Below are 23,749 nucleotides of genomic sequence, written 5' to 3' on the forward strand. Positions count from 1 at the left end.
ATATTTTTACAAGAAAATTCTAAACATAAAAGGGAAAAAAAAGAAAAAGAAGCATAGTACTATCAATTTGTTATTTGAACTTTTCATATAACATTAGCACTTCTTCCACTACGGTAATAATCCACTAATTAGTAGTATAACGTACTGAATGAAAGATGAGGTTAAACAGGCAATCGAAGTACGTATTATATATAATTATACAGTCAGACCTCTTTATAACATCGCTATATAACAGTCATTCACTATAAAAGCCAAGCTTTTTATGGAACCAATTTCCATGCTACGTTAGAATATATGTTCTATATAACGGCCAAAAAAATTCGAAACAAATGAGGCTGTTACAGAGAGGTTTGACCGTATTAATTTCCATTTTGGGTTGCTGTTGCACTTTGCAAAAACTGAGTTAGTATCTTGTTGAGTCTTACAAGGACATGTTTCATGCTGATTCGATCTTGAGGCAATTCAGCTGTGCAATGTAAGGCTAATTCCATTAGCAACTTAAAGCAAGTCTCTTTGGAAGAAAACTGCTCATCTTCTCTTGAAAATAGATTAGCATCCACAATATCTACCACTCTATCAGGGAATGCTTCAAACACCCATCTCTTCAAGCTGAGTTCTTCAACGAAGAGATCGTCCGTGGGCTTCTTTCTTGTAAAGGTCTCCATTAACAAGATACCATAGCTGTAAACATCTCCCATAGTTGACACTAAGCCTTTCGATCCATATTCTGCAACATTTGTCTTCTTAAAATATTTCTATCTAGTTAACAAAATGTGACACTAATCAAGTTAATAATGTTATAAGAAAGACTTGATAACAGTTGTTTACCTGGTGCCATGTAGCCAATAGTGCCTAACGTCTTGGTTTGTGCTATCATTTTATCTGGTGTCATAAGTTTGGATATACCAAAGTCACTGACTCTTGCAACCATGTCTCCATCCAAAAGTATGTTACTTGGTTTTAGATCACAATGGACGACAACAAAAGAATGACCTACATGCAAATATTCCATTGCAAAAGCCACATCAATCATGACCTTCAATCTTTGGATCAAATCCAAAAAATTGTTGTGAGAGTAAAGCCATGTATCGAGGTTTCCATTTGGCATGTACTCAAGCACCAACGCTTTAAAATCAAGGTTAGCACAACTACTTATCACCTTAACAAGATTTCTATGGCGAATGTTACGCAAAACCTCACACTCCAAATCAAACCTTTTGAATGCATCTTCTACTTCTGTATTGAAAACCTTTACAGTGACCATATTTCCATCTAGGAGTGTTCCTCTGTATACTAAACCAAGGCCTCCCCTGCCAATCAAGTTGGCTTCGTCAAAGTTGTTTGTCCCTCGAACAACTTCATAGTAAGAGATCCTCTTATGGGATTGACCAATCAAATCTGGTATAGCAAGTTGTCTATTTCTTTTTCGATATTTCAGAAACCAAACCATGAAAATGGTTGCGACTACTAATGTTACTGCAATTGATGCAAGAACAAAAATTAAAGCCCTTCTCTTCTTTCTACTTTTCGGGCTATTGATTCTGCATTTCACCACATTGAATTGAGATGGTCCACACAATGCGGCGTTACCCATGAAAGATTCAGCTGTCAAGCTTTTAAAAGGTCCTACATTTGGAATCTCACCAGTGAGTATATTGAAAGACACATTAAGATAGCTGAGCCGTTGAAGATTCACCAAAGATTCAGGGATCATGCCAGAAAAGTTATTTCCGGATAGATCCAAGTATGCAAGAGAAACCAAGTCTCCGAATGATTCAGGTATGTGACCTTCAAAATTATTCATTGACAGTGAAAGATTCACCAAATTCTGTAGCTGTCCAATTGTGCTTGGAATTTGTCCTATGAATTGATTTCTTGATAAATCTAAATCACTAAGACTCCTCAAACTTCCTATTTCGAATGGCAAAGAACCATTGAGAAAATTGGAGGACAAACTCAGAACTGATATTGCCCTGTTAGTACTCCAAAAAGTTGGTGGAATATTGGAACTCAATGCATTTGAATGTAAATAAACTTCTCTTAAAGAAGAAAGATTCCCCAAACAAATTGGTATTTCCCCAGAAAGGTGATTTTCACTCAAGTCAAGTAGAAATAAGATCTCCATATTGCATAAGCTTTCTGGTATGGTACCATTTATTTTGTTTTCCGAAAATACCAGCTTCTGCAATTTCCTCATGTTCCCAAATTCCTGAGGAATTGAACCTATCAATTCATTCTTTCCAATGCTTAACCACGTCAACTTACTCAACTTACTGATTTTAAGAGGGATTTCACCAGTGATGCCACATCGAAAAGCATTGAACCTTTCAAGAGAATCAGACCAATTACCAAAGGCTAAGGACTTTGGAAATTTTCCACTAAATGCATTAATTCCTATTTGTATTCCCTCCAAGTTCTTGCAATTTGAGAGAGAAGTAAGGAAACTTAATTCCCCCGTAGAGGGATCATTTGTCAATTGATTCAATTGCAAGTTGATCACTTTAAGCTGCTGTAAGTTTCCAAGATTCATCGGTACATCCCCAGTAAGCAAATTGCGTCCAAGATCAAGGTAAATGAGCTTCGAGACATTGGAAATAGAGGCAGGAATTCTCCCACTAAACTGGTTCACCCCAAGAAAAAGTCCATTAAGATTTGGAAAGCAATGGCCAATATTAGGAGGTAGAGTTCCAGACAGTTGATTAGCTGCAAGTGCAATTATTTCTAAACCAGAAATGTTGTAGAAAGAGCTAGGAATTTGACCTGATATCCTGTTTGAACCTAGATATATTTCTTTCAGATTACCAAGATTTCCAAGTTGTGTAGGAATATTTCCATGAAGACTATTTTCACCAATATCTATTACTGCCACAGTCGATAAATTCCCCATAGAAGGTGGAAGAGTTCCCACCAAACTGTTCCGTCGAAGACTTAGTCTTTGAATCGTTGGAAGATACTGAATTTCGCTTGGTATGATTCCTGTAAATTTATATCACATTAGGAGTTGTTAGGCACTTAATAACCAACACTCTTACCTTGTACAAAGAAAATTAGACAAAATTAACACTGAAACTTTAGTTGTTATGAGAAAATGCACATGCAATGCATGCAGTGTCGGAGCTATACTAATAGAGGAAAAACCATCCTTTTTTAATCATATATAGACTGTTGAATCAACATCTCTGAACAGAACTATAAGAGAACAAATAGCTGCCCCCCACATTATGAATGAAGATGAATTAAAAGTATCACATAATCACCACCTCTGCTCCTGATTCTAGAGAACCTGTCCCTCATGTTACCCCTTGAGATCAAACAATCAGTGTACAACGTAGATGATCACTATCACCTGGGAACCCACAGGCAGTGGTATATTCACTAAATATGATAAAGGCTAATTCTCTGTAAGTTGATTGTAATTAGATTAATGGTCTAATTCAGGCGTCATTTTGTTTATAGGCTCCGATTTTTTGAAGAATGGCCTGGTGCACCATTCTTTTGTTGTCATTTCTGATGTAAGTTTGAGGTTAGGCCTAGTCCCCCTCAGTTTCTTCATGATAAATACAACATCTAACCAACTAATATTAAAAAAACGGCATATTCACTACCAAGTCAGCTTACTTATTATTGTAGTAACAAACAACATACCTGATCTGAACTGGCTTTGGAAAGCAAATACTCTAAACAAGATTACATACTTCCTATGGCTCCTAGCTTGGGAGAGATTACCTACCTTAAATATGCTTAACATGTAAAATTAATCACAAATTAATGATGTCTATACTAGCTGCCACTTAAAGTGTGAAACTGTTTTTCATACTCTTAACATGGTATGGTGTTGTCTGTTTCGAGCCAAACATGCACAGTTTTCCCTAAAAAAAGAGTATCCCAACACCTTATATCATGTAGGTTCCCAATATTTTCAGCTAGTAAATGCTGGCATTGTTCGCATACCCAACGTAGCAACATTATTTAATGTCTTAATGCAAAAGTACAAACTCAATGATATGTGTACGGATCAGCTAGGGAAAAACACTCATACATACACTGCTGGATAACAGGTTTTGCAAATAAATTACATGAAGCATCACACACCTGTTATGCGTTACTTTCACTGGAGAGAGAAAACATTATTCCCATTGGAGATAAATATTGTCTCAACAGAAGTAATAGAAATGCTCCAAATGGGAAATGAAAATTACTCGCACAGAATTCTGGATTGCAAGTACCTATGGGGAAGAATTTGTGTATTATGATACCCCTTCTCCCTCTGATGGGTTTATACACCCTAGGCTGTCAACGGGCTAAATATAGCAGGCAGTTGCGACAAACTCGATTTAAAGAATTTAAACAAATATTAGAATCGTTGTTACTATTTCTATGGTTTCTGTTGATGGTATTGATGTATTTGTCTATTTTCGTCCTCTTGAGCCGAGGATCTTTCGGAAACAGTCTCTCTACTCCCTCGGGGTAGGGGTAGGGGTAGGGGTACGGGTAAGGTATGTGTACTCACTACCCTCCCCATACCCCACTTGTGGGATTTCACTGGGTTGTTGTTGTTGTAAAACAAATATTAGAGTGTGAACCTAAGATTTTCAACAGACAACTTTTGAACCCGTTTACCACTATACTTTAATCTTTTCTTATGTCAAATAGATTCAACCATTCATATATAATAACAACTTGTTTTGTTGTTATATGTCATTTTATAATGTATCTTATTGTATTGTACTGCATTGTATTGTATTGTTTAATGAATACAACATTTGGATAAATTATATCGTTTGTCGTTGTTTCATTATGTCATGCACTAACAATATGAAGAATAAAACTTGCAACATTACTAAGAAAAAATAGGATACGAAGTAGAATTATTATATAAAAAAGTAGGATAAAAAATAAAATACGATTATTTAATAATAAGAAAGGGCAAGATGAGAGAAAAAATAAGGAAACGACGCCACCACACCAAATCCATCGTTCGATAAAGTGGCACTTTTCGTCGTTACATAACGATGGATTTAACAATACGATACAATAAACTTTAAGTAACAATCAAAATAAATATTGTATTTAAAGTAACAATACCATACAATACAATAAGTAACAACCATCCAACCAAGCTGTAAAAATATTTATTTTTACCATATTTGCATAATAAAATTTATGGGTAATTCAATTTAACTCCCTTGGCTCCCTTTAGCTTCGCCACTAATAGTTGGATAATCCCTCAGTTTATTTAATGACTTATTATTTATATATAAAACTATTATTCTTTTAAGCTATATATATATATATATATATATATATATATGAGAGAGAGCTAAATCCTTTTGGCATAAGAAAAATGGCAAACAAATTTAAAAATTGCTTTAGGTCAGGAATTCAAATTCCAAGTATGACATTCTAATTGTCATGTCCCAGAAATGTTTTCGCTAAGCACTACATTCACGTTCAGGCTTTAAGTTGGACGTATGGGCGTTTAGAAAGCTTTGAAGATTTATAATACCTAAATCCAATGTTAGAAAGGTAATGTGGATGTTTAGAAGAGGAAAAGGTGGAATAGAACAAATTGGGATTGTTTAAGAGAAGAAAGCGAATATAGTCACACATGACCTAATTGCAAACGATCATATCTTCCATCTTATGATGATTTGAACTATGAGCTATATATCAAATGGATGATCTCCGAGTCTAGTTTCTAGAACGTCAAATCATTCGCCATTATGATACTCCTACAAAAAGTTATAACCTTTTTGTTGAAGGGTAGCAGAGCAGTAACTGACCCAAGTCAACTGTCGCAAACGCTTCGAACTGTGGGGACTGACCGTGGCCACTATTGAATCTTGGCAGATTCCAGAATGTGGCTTCTATGCAAGTCCAAAGAGACCAGGACAACCGCGACCACGTATTCTAACTGTGGCAACTGATTACCCTAGGTCCATAAAAGGTCAAAAAAATATATTTTTTCATTCTTAACACCTCGAAGAGTTAGAATTTATTTCTTCCAAGGAGATATTTAGCCTAGATCATCCTATGCCAACCAAGGTGAGTTCTTGACAAGATTCAAGTTAAGAAAATAAGAGATTAACATCGTTTAATATCTTCTAAATATTGAAACTTAGGTTTCCGTCCAAAAATAGTTCTTCAAGACCTAGAACCTAGGGTTTGTTAAGGCATTGTTTAAGGTAAGTTTTATTGTTTTCTAGTAGAAAAGTTAATAACTTTATGACATATCATGACTAGAGATTACCGAATATATAGGAATTATGGGTAAAAGTGATGAAAAGCGATTAATGACTGTGTGAAATTGAAGGAGAAGATTGGTTGAATAAGATTGATTAAGTTAATGTGGTTTTAAACTTCATAAATGTAGAATTTGGAGCATTGACTATGAGGATTATTGAAGGAGAAACTTGAATACTCGGTTAGAGGTGAGTTGAGTTTTTTTCCCAAGTCAAGGGCTAGATTAGAATGCACATAATAAATTGTTTGTTTGCTTACCTTAGTTTGCAAAATAAACTATATATATATATATATATATATATACACACATGAAAATCTTTATGACAGAAAATGACTAGATGGTGTGACTTGTTGCAGTTATTTGCTTATGTGCAACTATTTGCTTACCTTACTTTGCAAAATAAACTCTATATATATATATATATATATATATATATATATATATATATACACACATGAAAATCTTTATGACAGAAAATGACTAGATGGTGTGACTTGTTTCAGTTATTTGCTTATGTGCAACTATCTGCTTACATGAAGTTACTTGTATTGCTCAGACATTTAGCTCAGATTAAGAATAGAAAATTATTAGTTTCAATTGTATGTTTTGATTACTAGTTTATGTGCAATTTCTTGTACATCTCAGACTCTCAGTTAGATTCAAATTAATGTGATCACATTCAAAAAGGAAAAGTAACCAACCTTCTCGAGCATGAGTTCCATGGTGATCAGGACTAGCTACCCATGCTTGAAGGTGCTAACGCGTTAAGATATGTTGAGCTTTATTGAGCTACATGATGGCCTCATATATAGGTTAAACTTGAGTGAGCATAAATTAGAGGCACTACTAACGCACTCAGATGGTTTGAGCTTGATTGAGCTACTCAATTGCCCCACAAAACCGCTTCTTTTTTCCGGTTCCTAAACAACTTGGGCGAAATTGAGCTTAGGTGCGAATAATCAAAGGTCCCACAGCAGTTTCAGCAGTCCTCGCGTTCTTAGATACTCACGTACACAGGGACACTATGAGTAATGTTTTTCAAAAAGTTATTTCTTTAAAAATTAACACACGTTTAAGCTTCAGTTCCTGATATCAGGTTTAGACTTAGCTTTTAGCTTTAGTTTTGGTTATCACATACATATTCAGTTTTTATCTCCATCTTTTAGTATACGTGTTAAATTTCATTTTCAAAGTTAGTTTTAATTTTCAGACTACTCAATATTTATTATGTGAATTGCCTGCTCTATTTGCTATATTTTATTGTATTTATATATATAGCTCATGCTAGTCTTATCCTTCGCTTAAGGGTTTGTTAACGAGACTTTTTAGGTATTCTTTGGTAGTACTAATTAGCTCATTTGGGTCTGCCACATTGTTCGTCAATGTTCCTTTAAGACTTTTAGATATTATTAGACATTTAAATTATTCCCGGGGAATGCCCCGAAGTTCCATGCATTCGATTTCAGTATAGGCTCATGACTTTTAGTGGGTTTAGATCTTTGAATTCTTATTCGTCAAATGTTATTAAATTATTTTCAATTTTATATAATTTAAGGATTATCAGACTTTAATATGGTTATTATGCTTAATAGTACTATTGAAACAGATAAGAAAGGATTCACTCAACGAGTTAGTATAGGTTGGGTGCCATTCCGCCCCACTCCAGTTTTAGGTTGCAACAAGTTTGTATCAGAGCAACTAAATTTAGGGGTCCCAAGGAGTCATGAGCCTTATCATTTAGGGTCCTACGTATAGGTATATAGCGTGCCACATCTAATACTTGGGAGGTTATAGGACATATTAGGAAAATTCTCTTCTTTGATTCCTTATCACGTGCTTAGAGCTTAAAGTAACAATATTACTCTTTCTTCTATATAACTCGAGAGAGATTGGCGTTCATAACACAACTAGAGAGATCGAGCTAACAATAATTAATTTTTTGAGGTGCATTATAGGAGATGATGGTTGACCTTGAAGTGATAATGAGATGGTGGCAGAGTGGAATTAACTTCAAGAGATGTTAAGGACTCGTCCTAAGGATGAGAAGGGACAACGTCATTTGAATGTTGATAGAAAGATTACAGTGTTAAAAGAATATAAAAACCTCAGGTTCCATGCATGGTGATATTTTGAGGGTGAAACAAAAGTTAGCTAGACAAGGTACATGAAGTAATCGAGTTGCAACTAGCACCTAATTATGACTCGTTGAAAATAAGATATGATGGAAAAACTAACAATCCAAACGTTTATGAAAAAAAATTACTAGATGGTATGACTTATTGCAGTTATTTGCTTATGTGCAACTATTTACTTATGTAAAGTTACTTGTATTGCTTAGACCTTTAGCTCAGATTCAGAAGAGAATAATCAGTATCTATGATGTATTGTAATTGCTAGTTTGTGTATAATTGTATGTACTACTTAGACTCTCAATTTAAATTACTATGATCACATTCAGAAAAGAAAAAATAGCCAACTTCCCCGAGTATTAGTGCCACAGTGTCTAGAGCTAGCTACCACATGCTTAAGGTGTTAATGCGCTAAGATAAGTTGAGCTTGATTGAGCTACTCGATTACTGCATATATGGGTTGAGTTTGAGTGAGTATAAATAAGAGGCTTTACTAACAAACTCAGATGGATTAAGCTACCCGATGGACCTACTTACGACTTGAGTTTGAGTGAGCATAATCTAAGGCCCCATAGTAGCTTTATCCATCATCCTCGTGCGTGTCCCCAGATGCTTACGTACACATGGCCACTTAGACTAAGCTTTTAGCTTTAGTTTCAATTATCAGATACAAATTCAGTTTTTAGCTTCAACTTTCACTTATAAGTGCTAAATTTTATTTTCAGAACTAGTTTTAGTTTTCAGACTACTCGGTAATTTTTAAATGAATTGGTTGCTCTACTTACTGCATTTTATTTTATTTACATATATATAGTTCGTGCTAGTCTTATCCTCCGCTTAGGTTTATCAATGAAACTTTATTGTGATGACCTGATATTTTATTTTGAGTTTTAGCCTTCATTTCTATATTTCGAGATCCCGATTAGCTCCGTTTAGCGAATCTCGATTTGGGTGCGCGGTCCGCGTCTTATTCCGAAAATTTTTATGTGAAAAATCTAAGAAAATCTGAATTTTTGTCTTTAAAATGACTTGAGTTGACTACATAAAATATTTGTATAAATGGACTCGGATTAGTATTTTAACGGTCACAGTGGATCCGTATCGTGATTTAAAATTTGGGCGTATGCCCGGAATTGAATTCAAAAATCCCTAACTGGTTTTGACTCATTTTGCCGAAAACTAGCATTTTTTGAAAGTTGAAGAATTACTAAGTTTGACCGTAAGTTGACTTCTTAGCTAACGGGTTCGGATTTTGATGTTAAAACTTGAAATAGTTCTGTATTGCTATTTAAAACTTGTCTGCAAAATTTAATTTAATTCGGAATTGATTTGACATGATTCAAACACTTAAATGTGATTCTAGTGTTCTTGAGTTTCACTTTGAAAATTTTATTCGTTTTGAGGATTGATTCGTCGATTTAGATGCTATTTTGGTGATTTGATTACTCGAGAAAGTTTGTATGATGTTATTACACTTGTGTGCATTTTTGGTTTGGAGCCCGAGGGGCTCGGTGAGTTCCAGACATGTTTCAAATGAGTTTGGCTAAGGCTAGGACTGCTGGTGCAATGCCATTTCTGGTGAATTGCTGTAGATCTCGCAATTGCGAGCCTCACTTTTGCCAACAATGATTCACATTTGCGAGCATGGGCTGGATTGGTTGGAACTCGCATTTGCGAGATTTTGTTCGCATCTAAGAAATCTGGACCTTCGCATTTGAGAAGGAGGTGGTTGCAATTGTGATCATTGACCATTGTTGACTGCTTCGCATTTGCGAAGTTTATGCTCGCATTTGCGAAGTTTATGCTCGCATTTGAGAAGGATGGAAGCTCGCATTTTCGAGCCAAAATGTTGCATTTGCGACAACTTCTCTTCTGAGACAGGATTCACATTTGCGACCCTTTTTCGCATTTGCGATGTTCACAATTGCGAACAAGACATCGCAATAGCGACATTCGCAGCTGGGTCAAAGAGGGGGAAAACGGTATTTAGTTCATTTCTCACAAACTCTCAACCCTAAACACCCCATAGGTGATTTTCCAAGATACTTTTCTTTCTAAATTCATTGGTAAGTGACTTTAATCTACTTCGTTTCAATTACCCATTACATTTCATGAGATTTCGACATCAAATTTAGGAATTTCATGGTAGAAATTAGGAAATTTTGTAAAATTGAGATTTAGACCTCGAATTGAGGTCGTATTTCGAAACAAATTACATAACTGGGCTCTGGGGTGAATGGGTAATCGGGTTTTGGTCCGAATCTCGATTTTGGCCAAGCAAGCTCGGGGTTGACTTTTGTTGACTTTTTCAAAAATGATCTAAATTGAACCTCTTTCATTCGTGGCTAGTTTCTAAAGCTTATTTTGAATCATTTGGTCAATAATTTACTAGATTTGGTTGGTTTGGAGGCTTATTCGATAAGCAAGGTCATGGTTAAACCTTGAGTTGATTGCAGAGTGAGGTAAATGTTAGGTCTAACCTTATTTTGTGGGAATTAGGGACCCTTAGACTACATGTTATGTGAATTATATGTGAAACGACGTATATGCGAGGTGACGAGTGTATATGCGTCGTTACATTACTTACTTCCCTTTCTTTGTTGCTTCATAGTATATCTTGTTTCATGTCTTAATTGTTACATGCTTGTTTGATTTCCATGCCATGTTTGCTACTTGCCATTTAGTATTCCTTGTATTAAATTGTCCATCCCCTCCATAATTCCATGCTTATTTACTACTTGTCTCTATTTACTTTCCTTACGTATCTAAATTGTCTTATGCATTATTTGTCTTATAGTTTCATATTATTTGTTTCCTTTAATAATGTAGTTTCACTTGTATGAATTGTTAAATGGTAGGTACCGCTGAGTTGGTAAAGTTGAGACATCCGAGTTGTTCGAGACTCTTTGGTTATTATGTTATTCTCCATTGCTCGTACATTTGTTCTCTTGATGTAGAATTTCTTATAAATCTTGGTTGTTGAATTACTATTGTTAATTGAAACTGTTTGAGGAGCGGGTTGCACGCTGCAATAGAAATGGAAAGGTAATAAATTGAAATAGCGGAATAAGGACGGATTATGATGTTGACAATGATTATATGGTGGGATCGGGTTGCGTGCCCCAACAAATTATTTAAAGTTGTTATTGTGGGATTGGGTTGCATGCAACAACATATTGATAAAAGTTATATTTGTTTGTGACTGTTGGATTGGCCTCGATAATTTAGACGAGTTATATGACTTGTCATTCTGGACTCTCTGTTAGTTGGTTTTGAGTTTGTTGATATGAATTACCTGCTTTACTTCTATTTCTGTCTTTTCTGCTATTATTATTATTATTATTATTATTATTATTGTTGTTGTTATTGTTACTGATGTTGTTGTTGTTGCTTTGTTGTTGCTGTTGCTGTTGCTGTTGCTGTTGTTGTTGTTATTGCTATTGATGTTGCTGTTGTTGTTATTGTTGTTGTTGTTGTTGTTACGTACAGGTTAATGTAAGTGACCCGTCTTAGCCTCGTTACTACTTCGTCAAGGTTATGCTCGACACTCACAGAGTACATGGAGTCGGTTGTACTCATACTACATTCTGCACTTCTTTTGCAGATATTGGAGTTGGTCCCAGCGGCATTTAGTAGATTTTATCGGATACAGCTATTCAGAGGAGACTTGAGGTATAGCTGCACGACGTCCGCAGGCCTAAAGTCCTCTTCTACTTCCTTTAGCTGTTTATTTTGATTCAGATAGTTATGTTTATTTCAGGCCATTATCTGTAGTATCTTAGACGTTCATGTATTTGTGACACCAGTTCCGGGATTTGTGTTTAGATTTCGTCACTTATTAGTTTATTTACCTTATTTCAGACTATTCAGTTTCTTTATTGTCTTTGCATTGGAAATTTGTTAAAAATGATTAATAACTACATCTAACATTGGCTTGCCTAGCAAGTAAAATGTAAGGCACTATCACGGTCCCGATGGTGGGAATTTCGGGTCTAGATAAGTTGGTATCAGAGCACTAGGTTGCCTAGGTCTCATAAATCATGAGCAAGCTTAGTAGAGTCTGGAGGATCGGTACGGAGACGTGCGTACTTATCTTCCAGAGACTATGGAGTTTAGGAAAAATTTCACTTCTTCCCTTCTCTATCGTGCGATTTTATTCTATCATTAATGATTGAACCATTCTATTCTTATTTTCTCGCAGATGGTGAGAACACGTACAACATCAGCAACCGGACAGGAGCCGAATCCCCCCGTGGTAGCTACTACCAGGGGCAGAGGTCGAAGCCGAAGTCGAGACAGAGGCAGAGCCCAGCCTAGAGCTCGAGCAACAATACCCGCAGGGGAGCCTCAGATTGATCATGAGGAGGAGATCCCAGCCCAGACCGTACCCGTCAGACCAGTTTAGGTCCCGGAGGGGTTCATAGCCACTCCAATGTTCAGGACGATCTAGTTTTCTTAGTGAGCCTTATGGAGAGTGTGGCCTAGACCGGTGCATTTCCGGCAGCACCAGTCGTCTCTCAGACTGGGGGAGGAGCACAAACTTCTGGTACTCACACTCTGGAGTAGGTGGATCCCCTATATCAGACTCCAGCAGCCCATCCAGTTGGGGTGGTTCAACCTGTTGTTGCGGAACAGGCCGGTAACAGGCCCGCTATGTCTTCTGAGTCCTTGTTGAGGCTGGATAAATTTACCAAGCTCTTTCTTATTTATTTCAGTGGTGCACCTTCTGAGGACCCACAGGATTTCCTAGACCGTTGCCACAAGGTGTTGATCAACATGGGTATAGTTGAGACCAATGGGGGTCGACTTTGCAGCATTTTAGATGACCGGTTCTGCCAAGAGATGGTAGAGAGATTATATATTGACCAGACCGGCTGGTTCATATGCACTTACCTGGGATCAGTTTTCATAGCTCTTTCTAGAGAAGTTCACTCCTTTCACTCTGAGAGAGGATTACTGCAAGCAGTTTGAGCGTCTTCAGCAGGGTAACATAACCGTCACCCTGTATGAGACTCAATTTTTGGACCTAGCTCGCCATGCCATTGTTTTACTCCCTACTGAGAGGGAGAGAGTGAGGAGATTTATTGATGGGCTCACTTTCACTATCAGGCTACACATGGCCAAGGAGACCGGAGATGATATTTCCTTCCAGAAGGCCATAGATATTGCTAGATGGATCGAGATGGTTCGTTCTCAGGAGATGGGGCGGTGTTTGATAAGAGACCTCGTCATTTCAGTAGTTTCAGTGGTGCCTCATCTGGAGGCAGGGGTTCTTTTGGTAGAGGCCATCCTCCTAGGCCGATTCAATTAGCTCTCCAGGTAGCCCACTGTGCTTCGGGAGGTCGTGGTTCTTATGAGTCTCTTCTTGAGCAGTCAGCATTCAGTACATATTCAGCTCCTATCAGTGCACCACCGCTTCTGAGTTACTACAACAGTTATTCGGACCATTAGGGTCAGTCTTCGTTCCAGCAGCCTCAGTAGCCGAGAGAGTGCTTTGAGTGTGGGGGCATATGTCACATCAGGAGGTATGCCCTAGATTGTCAAGCAACAGATCTCAACAAGGTTCTCGTGCTATCATACCGGCACCAGTTGCTCCACCGCCCACACAGCCAGCCAAAGGAGAGGGTCAGATCATTAGAGGTGAAGGTCAGGCCATTAGAGGTAGAGGTCAGGCTGTTAGAGGTAGAGGCCAGCCAACTAGGGGTCGCCCGAGGGGTGGAGGATAGAGTGGTAGGGCCTATTCCCGTTTCTATGCATTCCCAGCTAGACCTGAGGCAGAGTCATCTAACGCCGTCATCACAGGTATTGTTCCAGTTTGCCATAGAGATGCTTCAGTTCTATTTGATTCGGGCTCTACTTATTCCTACGTGTCATCCTATTTTGCTTCATATCTGATTGTGCCTCGTGATTCTTTGAGTGCTCCCGTATATGTGTCCACGCGTGTGGGAGATTCTATCGTTGTAGACCATGTTGATCGCTCATGTGTGGTTTCCATTGGGAGTCTTGAGACTAGTGTAGATCTCTTACTTCTTAATATGGTGGACTTCGATGTTATCTTGGGTATGGGTTGGCTGTTACCTTACCATGCTATATTGGAATATCACGCCAAGACTATGACCTTAGCCATGCCGAGATTGCCTCAATTAGAGTGAGGGGGGGACTCCTGGCCATTCTAATAGCAAGGTTATCTCTTATGTGAAGGCTTGACATATGGTCGAGAAGGGGTGTCTAGCATACTTGGACTATGTTCGCGATTCGAGTGCGGAGGTTCCTTCTATGGATTCAGTACCTGTTGTGCGTGAGTTTCCAGAGGTGTTTCCCGTAGATCTGTCGGGGATGCCACCCGACAGGTATATTGACTTCTGTATTGATTTGGCTTCGGGCACTCAACCCATTTCTATTCTACCATACCATATGGAGTCACCTGAGTTGAAGGAACTGAAGGAGCAGTTCCAAGATTTGCTTGATAAGGGGGTTCATTAGACCTAGTGTCTCACCTTGGGGTGCGCCCGTATTGTTCGTGAAGAAAAAAGATGGTTCGATGAGGATGTGCATAGACTATCGGCAGTTGATTAAAGTGACTATCAAGAACAAGTATCCGTTGCCGAGGATTGGTGACTTATTTGATCAGCTTCAGGGTGCTAAGGTGTTTTTGAAGATTGATTTGAGGTCTGACTACCATGAAGATTAGGGCATCGGATGTCCCTAAGACAACTTTTCAGACTCGATATGGGCATTATGAGTTCCTAGTGATGTCACTTAGGTTGACAAATGCTCCAGCAACATTCATGAATTTGATGAACCGGGTATTCAAGCCCTACTTGTATTCTTTTGCGATCATATTTATTAATGATATCTTGATCTACTCCCACAGTCAAGAGGAGCATAAGGCAGCATCTTGGAATTTGTACTTCAGACTCTGAGAGATAGTCAGTTATATGCCGAGTTTTCAACGTAAAGTTTTGGTTGGACTCAATCGCCTTTTTGGGGCATGTTGTATCTGTAGAGGGCATTAAAGTGGATCTTGAGGCAGTTCAGAACTGGCCTAGACCTACTTCAGCTACAAAGATTCAGAGCTTCCTAGGTTTGGCGGGTTATTATCGTCGGTTTGTGAAGGAATTTTCATCCATAGCAGCTCCATTGACTAGATTGACCCAGAAGAGTGCTCCATTCAGGTGGTCGGATGAGTGTTAGGTGGGCTTTCAGAAGCTCAAGACTACCTTGACTACGATGCCGGTGTTGGTGTTGCCCACAAGTTCAGGATCTTACACGGTGTATTATGATGCATCTCGTATTGGGCTCGGTGCAATATTGATGCAGGATGGCAGAGTAATTGCATACGCATCGCGGCAGTTGAAGGTTCACGAGAAGAATTACCCTGCTCATGACTTGGAGTTAGCAGCCATTGTTCATGCATTGAAGATTTGGAGGCATTATCTCTACGGAGTGTCATGTGAGGTGTTCACGGATCATCGGAATCTTCAATATTTGCTCAAGCAAAAGGATCTCAATTTGAGGCAGCGGAGGTGGTTGGAGTTGTTAAAAGACTATGATATCACCATTTTGTATTATCCCGAAAAGGCCAATGTGGTGGCCGATTCCTTGAGTAGAAAGGCTGTGAGTATGTAGCCATAAGGGATTTAAGAGTCTTGTTTAGGGGAAGAACTTTTCGGGACAAGTGTTAGTGTGCCACTTGTGTTTGCCTCTTTGTGAGGTTGTTCTCTCGATATTTTGTACTCTCTTTTATATAGTGGATTGTTCATCTCCGTCTGTGGACGTAGATCAATTGACCGAACCATGTTAAATGTTTGTGTCTCTTTTGGTATATTTAGCTTTTGTTGTCTGATTTATCGTCGTTGAAGGTTTGCTTTACTAGGTTTCGCATGACATCTGATTATTTCGGTCCTAACAAGCCACCGTATTTTTGTGGCGTGACAATTTACAAACTTATTGAGGATTTAATTTTACTAGAACTACTGGGATCTGAGGCAGCAATTTTCACTAATGCTTTTCCTTTTTCTTTTTCAGAAAAAGATATTAAAGAACTAAATTAAATAATGAAGTACAAATAAGGTAGAGTGAAGAACAAATTATTCTATACTGTGAGAACAAGGAAACCTATGTGCTTTTGTTCTTAGACTCGGGACTGAGGAATTAATCAGCTAAAGATAGTGGGTGTTTTATATAAGGGTTGCTCTAGGAGTAGATTTTGGGATTAGATTCAAAATCTATAAAATCTATAGATTCAGTAAGTTCAGAGTCGATTATTATCATTTATTTGCTAGGAATTTTCTCAACGATTTACGGTATCACAGTTAATGAAGGCTTAATGATTTTCATTTCATGTGACAAAACGTTTTGAGGCCTTAATTGTTGTAGAATTGGTTATGTTATAGAAAAAATTAATAATGACTAATGGGCATACGAAAATATGTTGCCCAGACTTATGGGATTTGCCAAATTTTTTAGAAGCAAATATATGGAAATATTCATTATCCTAATCATGGTAAGACCTAGTTTTAATTAATTAAATCTATTTCATTAATTTCAATATAAGACATATGTCATCCATTCAAGTAAGAACTCGGAAAAATAGAGACAAAGGTAATGGAGAGGAGTTCAATCCCCGATCGATAGAATCCAACTAAAATAGTCCATATAAGCGTTAAACTGGAGAAATCAAAGCTATATATTATCAAAAGGAGAAAAGATCCATATATAGAATTTACCTGACAAGTTATTCCATCCAAGAAACATATCTTCAAGCTTTGACATGTTCCACATGTCTCTTGGTAAATTTCCTATATTAATCAGAAAAAAAATAAAAGGATATATTACTTCAAGAAGAAATTAAAAGGAAATAAGAAGTAGTAGAGCTAGCTTAGTTAGTTACCTGTGAATCTGTTATAAGACAAAGACAGATATGTAAGTTGAGTGCATTTATCCAAACCACTTGGAAGTTCACCCACTAAGTGATTATGTGCCATAAATAAACTTTGCAACAGTGGGAGATTACTGCATATGTCATTTGGCAAAGTCCCAGTTAGATCATTGAAACCCAAATCAATGATCTTTAAAGAGGAGACATTGAAGATGGAGAGTGGAACATTTCCAAATAGATCATTTTCAGAAAGATCAAGCAGTTCAAGCCTTGAGAGAAATCCAAGGCTTTGTGGGATTTGACCAGTGAGATTATTCATTTGCAAAGACAAGTACTTGAGCTTCTTTAGAAACCCAACTTCATTGGGGATTTCATCAATAAAAGTGTTGTTGCCAATTTCTAAGAAACTAAGGAAGGAGAGATTTCCTATTTCTTTAGGAATAGACCCTTCTAGTCTTAGGCTCTTGAGGTTTAGTGCAACAACTCTTTGATGCCTTGTGCTACAAGAAACACCAATCCAACTGCAAACTGTAGTGCCTTGTGTCCAGTTTTTGGACAGAATTTCATTAGGATCGTTGGTTATTTGTGCTTTGAAGGCTAACAGAGCTGATTTGTCAGTTGATATGTTCCTTTCTGTAGCAGAAATATTGATGCAGTAGATTAACACAAGGAAGCCAGTTATTACTGCCCTTGCCATCGTTTTTTTTGTTTCAAGAACCAACTTTTTTGAAAGGTGTAGTATGAAGGAAATAGCTAAAGGAGAAGAAAAGTTGTATGCATTTTTGTCCTTTCAAAGTGTCCAGCATTATATAATGGAATTTAATTGCTTCACCACTTGTCTATATATAACTCCTCAGAAGACAAACCCAATACGTGTTTGCATGCAATAAATGGTTGTTCAAGATTTTCTTTTTCTGTTTGAAAACTAAAATATATAGTCGTCATGCATGGTCACCTGTTGTTGTTTCAAATCCCACATTCGACTCGCGATATTACATTTAGTGGGTTTAGTATGTCATACAATTATTATTCGTGGAGTTAAACCATTTCTTTTCTTTAATTAAGTGTTTTCATATTTTCTTATTATCTTAATTAGTTATGTCAAATTATGATTTTTAAATCTATTCTCCAAGGACCAAGACAGAATACGCGGAGTGCAAGTTTAGCGGAGTTACCCAAGAAGCGGACGTGGATGTGAGGCTTGATATTCAAGTCATTCATAGGAGAGAGAGTTTTAAGTATTTGGGGTCTGTTATTCAGAGTGATGGGGAGATTGATGAGCATGTCACATATCGTACCGTAGCGGGGTGGATGAAGTGGAGGCTCGCTTCCGATGTCTTATGCGATAAGAATGTGCCATTGAGACTTAAAGGTAAGTTTCACAAAGTAGTGGTTAGACCGACTATGTTATATGGGGCATAGTGTTGGCCAGTCAAGAACTCCCATGTCCAGAAGATGAAAGTTGCTGAAATAAGGATGTTGAGATGGATGTGTGGGCATACTAGGTTAGATAGAACTAGGAACAAAGTTATTAGGGACAAGGTGGGAGTGGCCCCCGTGGAGGATAAGATGCGAGAGGCGAGATTTCGATGGTTCGGGCATGTTAAAAGGAGAAGCACAGATGCCCCAATCAGGAGGTGTGAGATGTTGTCCTTGGGGGGTAAGAGGAGGGGTAGAGGTAGGCCAAAGAAGTGTTGGGGAGAGGTGATCAGGCGGGACATGACACAACTTGAGCTAACCGAGGACATGACCCTTGATAGGAGGGTGTGGAGGTTGAGGATTAGGGTAGAAGGTTAGTAGGCAGTCGAATGTTTTTCCTTGTCTTCTTGTTTCAGTAGTATTAGTGTTAGTATGGTATTATTTTACCCTTAGATGGCTATTACTACATATCTTGTATTGTATTAATTGCTATCAGCGCTTCTTTCATCTTGTATCTTGCTATCTTAGTCTCAGTCTTCTAAATATCTTGTACTGTTATTACTTGATATCAGTGCATTTTTCATATTTTCTTTAACTGAGAGTCTATCGGAATCAGTTTCCCTGCCCGTCCAGGGTAGGGGTAAGGCTGCGTACATCTCTCTCCTCAGGCCCCACTTGTGGGAGTACACTGGGTTGTTGTTATTGTTAATATAAATATATTCTCCAAGTACTAAATTATTTTTAAGAAATTAAGATAATGAAGTCCCAATTGTGACAAAAAAAAAAAAAAAAATTAATTGCATGATTTGATCCGTGTACTTAGAATTTTTGATTTTTCAAACTAGATTCTCGTGATCTTATATGAATGTATATCATAATCTTTACTAAATTGAAATGGGATACCAAATATTTCCACTTTCTCACTGGATTAAACTATCTGTTTTATGTATATAAATCGTACTCGAATAGTCTCACTTATCCTACTTGTAAGGGGGATATTTTAAATATCATGTGTGCAGAATTGTGAGAGTAGATATATTTTGCCTCTAGCATGCGTAAGATGAAGGTAAAAGGATCTGCGGTATAATATAGTAGGATCAAGGTTATTGAATAGCTTTTCCGTTCCATTGCCATCTTATAGGGCCACCTTCCTAGCTCTTTTGTTTTTTGTTTTTCTATTTGGTGCATTTAAAGATTAAAAATATATTATTAACATATGAAAAGTCAATAAGACAATCTCTAGCATGTAGGTCATACATATTTACTTCAATTCAATGTCGTTGTTCTAATCAGCTGGGAAGATGGAGGGCATTGATTCTAGACAATGATTTGGTATTTGCTATTTTTGTCTAAAGTCTTCATATACTATTTGATGATTTGTCAAATCACTACGTAGACAATAAATTTACGTCAAGAAAATAAAATCAAGACCGAAAATATTGCAACAATCATAATATTTTATTTTAAATATTTGAGTGTTACAATCTCTATGATTGCTCTGATTCTACTTTTCAAAAGTACATAAAAGTGTTTTTGAGCTTAATCTTGATTTTTTAATTTTATTTTAATCCAAGTACTTGAGGCCTCATCTTGATCTTGACGTATTTTTAATCCAAGGGCCTGCAGCTTGTTCTTGAATCTTCGTCTTGATCTTTTTAATCCTTAGAACACTTGAATGCTTGTAGCTTTTAGAGAAATCTGACGCTTTTGATCCACGAGCTCTCTTTTACTTCTTGTTATAACTTCTAGTCATTTTTCTGGGTTATGAAGACTCATATTTATAGTTGTGGGAGGGAAGAGTTATGATAAGAACAAACTCTTTCCGACCAATCAAATTGAAGTGTGACAAGGCCACATTTGATTGACCAGAACATATCACTTGCACACGTGATGCGGTTTCATTGGCCCTTTAATTTGACTTGGCATGCCTTGTCATTGGCACAATCCTATTGGCTCTTCCGTTTGACTTGGCGCGCCACGTGATTTGACGCGTGACACCAAACTGGGCCTCTAGGAAGATGACTTATTAGGCTTAATGAAGTAGGCTCATCACTTTAGCCCAATTGATTAAGATTTATTTATTTAATTCATATATATTGGACTTATATAATTAATTTAATTATATTAGCTCATAATATTTATTTGGACCAATATATCTTGAATTTAAAATATAATCTAAATTATTTTATGAATTTAATTTTAATAAAATTTATATGCCTAAAAATGCCCCTACTTTAAGGCTTGTTGGGGGTATGAAACATCAAACCTCCGAAGCTAGGCTTGAAGTATATCTCATAATACATTTAGAGCACATTTGTTTACATGACTTCTTCCTAGCTTTATTTCAAAATCATAATTTCCAATCAGTTGGCGTGACGTTTTCTTGCCAAAGTGCAATTTTAAAATATAGTATGCCAACCTCAAAACACCTCTCCTTTTACTTGTGGAATATTCTTACTACTAAGCCTTTAATAGTATATTGGGTGAATGATACAGTTATCCATAAAAATAAAATTATTTATCCTTATTTACTTATTTTTTTTTACCCATCAAACTAATTATATTTCCTATTCATAATAGTTTTTGTGAAAACTTTTCTCTTTTTTCTCTAATTCTTTTTTATTTCTATGCTTCTTTTCTTTTTATCCTTTTTTCTTTCTTTTCTCCTTTTCTTTTTTTCTCGTTTTCTTCTTTATTTTTATTTTTTTCTCTTTTTCTATTCATTTATTTTTGCCCAAATCGTATTATTGTTATTTTTACCATAACTTATTTCACACTCAATTTTGACTCCCTCTTTATTTTATTTTCTTTATTTCTTGTTCCCTTTCTAATTCCATTTAACTCCTTTTTTATTTTATTTTCTTTATTTCTTGTTCCTTTTCTAATTTCATTTAACTTCTTTTTTTTATATTCTTTTTATCTTCATAATCTAATTTCATTTACTGTTTTCACTATTTTTTTATTATTCTTGTTTTTATACAATAGGAAAAAATAACTGATATAGTAAATATTTGTTCATCTTTTTTTTAAAATATAACTAGTATAATATACCTTTTATTTTTATTTATTTATTTAATTCAATTATTAAACTGAAATAATATCAGTTGTCACTTGATCTAATTCATTGAATATCACACTGACTGTTGCTGAGCACCATAAATTACATAATCAGATTCTAAGAATCTAACACGTTATTGTCATGCAAACCTTGATCTCATTCCCTACAATTATCAGCACACACACTCTACCATTAGCAGTAACACAACCAGTTATGGAGCAAGAAAACATAATCTATGGCTACCAAATCTCTATATATACTAGTTAGAATATAATGATAATAAAATATTAGAAAATGCAATAAAAGTATAAGTAGCGAAAAAGACTTGTAGTACCATATGATACTAATATGGTATGCATGTATACCAACAGAGTATATGATTGCTCTAGAATATTGCTACAACTATCTGCGACTATACTATTGTACCAAAACATTAAAGGATGCAATAAAAGTATGAGAAAATTATATGCTCGCATTGCAAGCTAAATATTCGCAAAGCAACTCGCTCATTTCGTATACTAACAGGGTATATAGTTGTATGGGGTCGTTCCAACAATTGCCTATAACTATAAAATTAATTACATAATACACATAATCTATGTCCATCGGCACAAAAAGATTCTAGCACTGCAAATCATGTTCATATAAATAATTTCATAATAGAATTCACTTAAAAATGCACCTAAAACAACCAAAAAATGTTCAAACTACCATATGATACCAATATGGCATATAACTATACCAACATGGTATACAATTTTACTTGTTAATTTTCGGCAACTATATGACTATACTACTATTACATAACACACATGCATAAAGAGAATAATTAAAAAAAATAGTGTACCACATATTAATATAATAAAGTATTTTAAGATATTGTACTATATTACTATTATTAAAAGAAAATCAAATAGTGTACCAATTAAATGCAGCTATTACAACCAAAAATGATTCAACTAGCATATTATACCAATATAGTATATAGCTATACTAATAGGGTATTGTAACGACCCGACCGGTCATTTTGAGCATTTACGCTCTTTTCAACTATTTGAAGTCTTGAATAACTTTCTACGAGGTATTATGATTTGTGTGAATTGTCGGTTTTGATTTTAAGGTATTTCGGAGTTAGCTTGGAAGAATGAATTTCATGTTGGAAGCTTAAGTTGAAATAGTTGATCGGATGTTGACTTATGTGTAAACGACCCCAGAATAGAATTTTGATCATTCCAATAGCTCCATATGATAATTTTTAACTTAGAAGCATGTACGAAAAATTATTTGGAGGTCGGTAGAGGAATTATGCTTGAAATGGCGAAAGTTGAATTTTTGGGAAGTTTGACTGGGGAGTTGACGTTTTGATATCGGAGTCGGAATTCAGTTATGAAAATTTTCATAGATCCGCTATATAATTTATAAATTGTGTACAAAATTTGAGATCAATCGGAATTGATTTGATATGTTTCGGCGCAAAATTTAGAAGTTGGAAGATTTGAAAACTCATAATTCGATTCGATGCACGATTCGTAATTTCGGCATTGTTTAGCATGGTTTGAAGCCTCACTAAGTTCGTATTATATTTTGGGATATGTTGGTATATTTGATTAAGGTTCCGAGGGCCTCGGGTGGATTTCGGAAGGTTAACGGAATGGATTTCAGACAAAAGGAGCTGCTGGAATTGTTTTGCTGCAGAAGCTGTTTTTGGACAGCAACTGGTGCAATCGCAGAGCTGACTTTGGAAGCTTATATCTCAAATTTTATAAGGAATATAAAAATTATCAAAACATAAAAATTGTAGCTCTTTGATTTTAATTTTCAGAAAGTTAAACTATTCATCATTTGGATAATTGTACAGAAAGTTATGGTCAACTGAATGAAGGCTGGTAAAGCAGTTTTGCTAGAAATTTTTAATGCGTGGAGCCGAATTTGAAAACTTATATCTCGAAATTTATAAGGAATCTGAAAATTATTAAAACATGAAAGTTATATCTCTTTGATTCTAGTTTTCAGAAAAT

At 36.3% G+C, this 23,749-nt stretch overlaps 1 protein-coding gene across 1 annotated transcript; it reads right to left on the reverse strand.

The window, feature by feature from the left end:
• Window positions 1-172: 172 nt before the first annotated feature.
• On the reverse strand, window positions 173-18,039 carry LOC104098898 (probable LRR receptor-like serine/threonine-protein kinase At3g47570). Its single transcript, XM_033656807.2, has 4 exons — window positions 17,267-18,039; window positions 17,103-17,174; window positions 829-2,976; window positions 173-727 (listed from the first exon to the last, which is right to left on the reverse strand). The coding sequence occupies exons 1-4, from the start codon at window positions 17,949-17,951 to the stop codon at window positions 360-362; spliced, it is 3,273 nt and encodes a 1,090-aa protein (XP_033512698.2). The 5' UTR covers window positions 17,952-18,039; the 3' UTR covers window positions 173-359.
• Between the last annotated feature and the right edge of the window lie 5,710 nt (window positions 18,040-23,749).

This window comes from Nicotiana tomentosiformis, chromosome 8 (genome assembly GCF_000390325.3).
Source record: "Nicotiana tomentosiformis chromosome 8, ASM39032v3, whole genome shotgun sequence".
Classification (NCBI taxonomy): domain Eukaryota; kingdom Viridiplantae; phylum Streptophyta; class Magnoliopsida; order Solanales; family Solanaceae; genus Nicotiana; species Nicotiana tomentosiformis.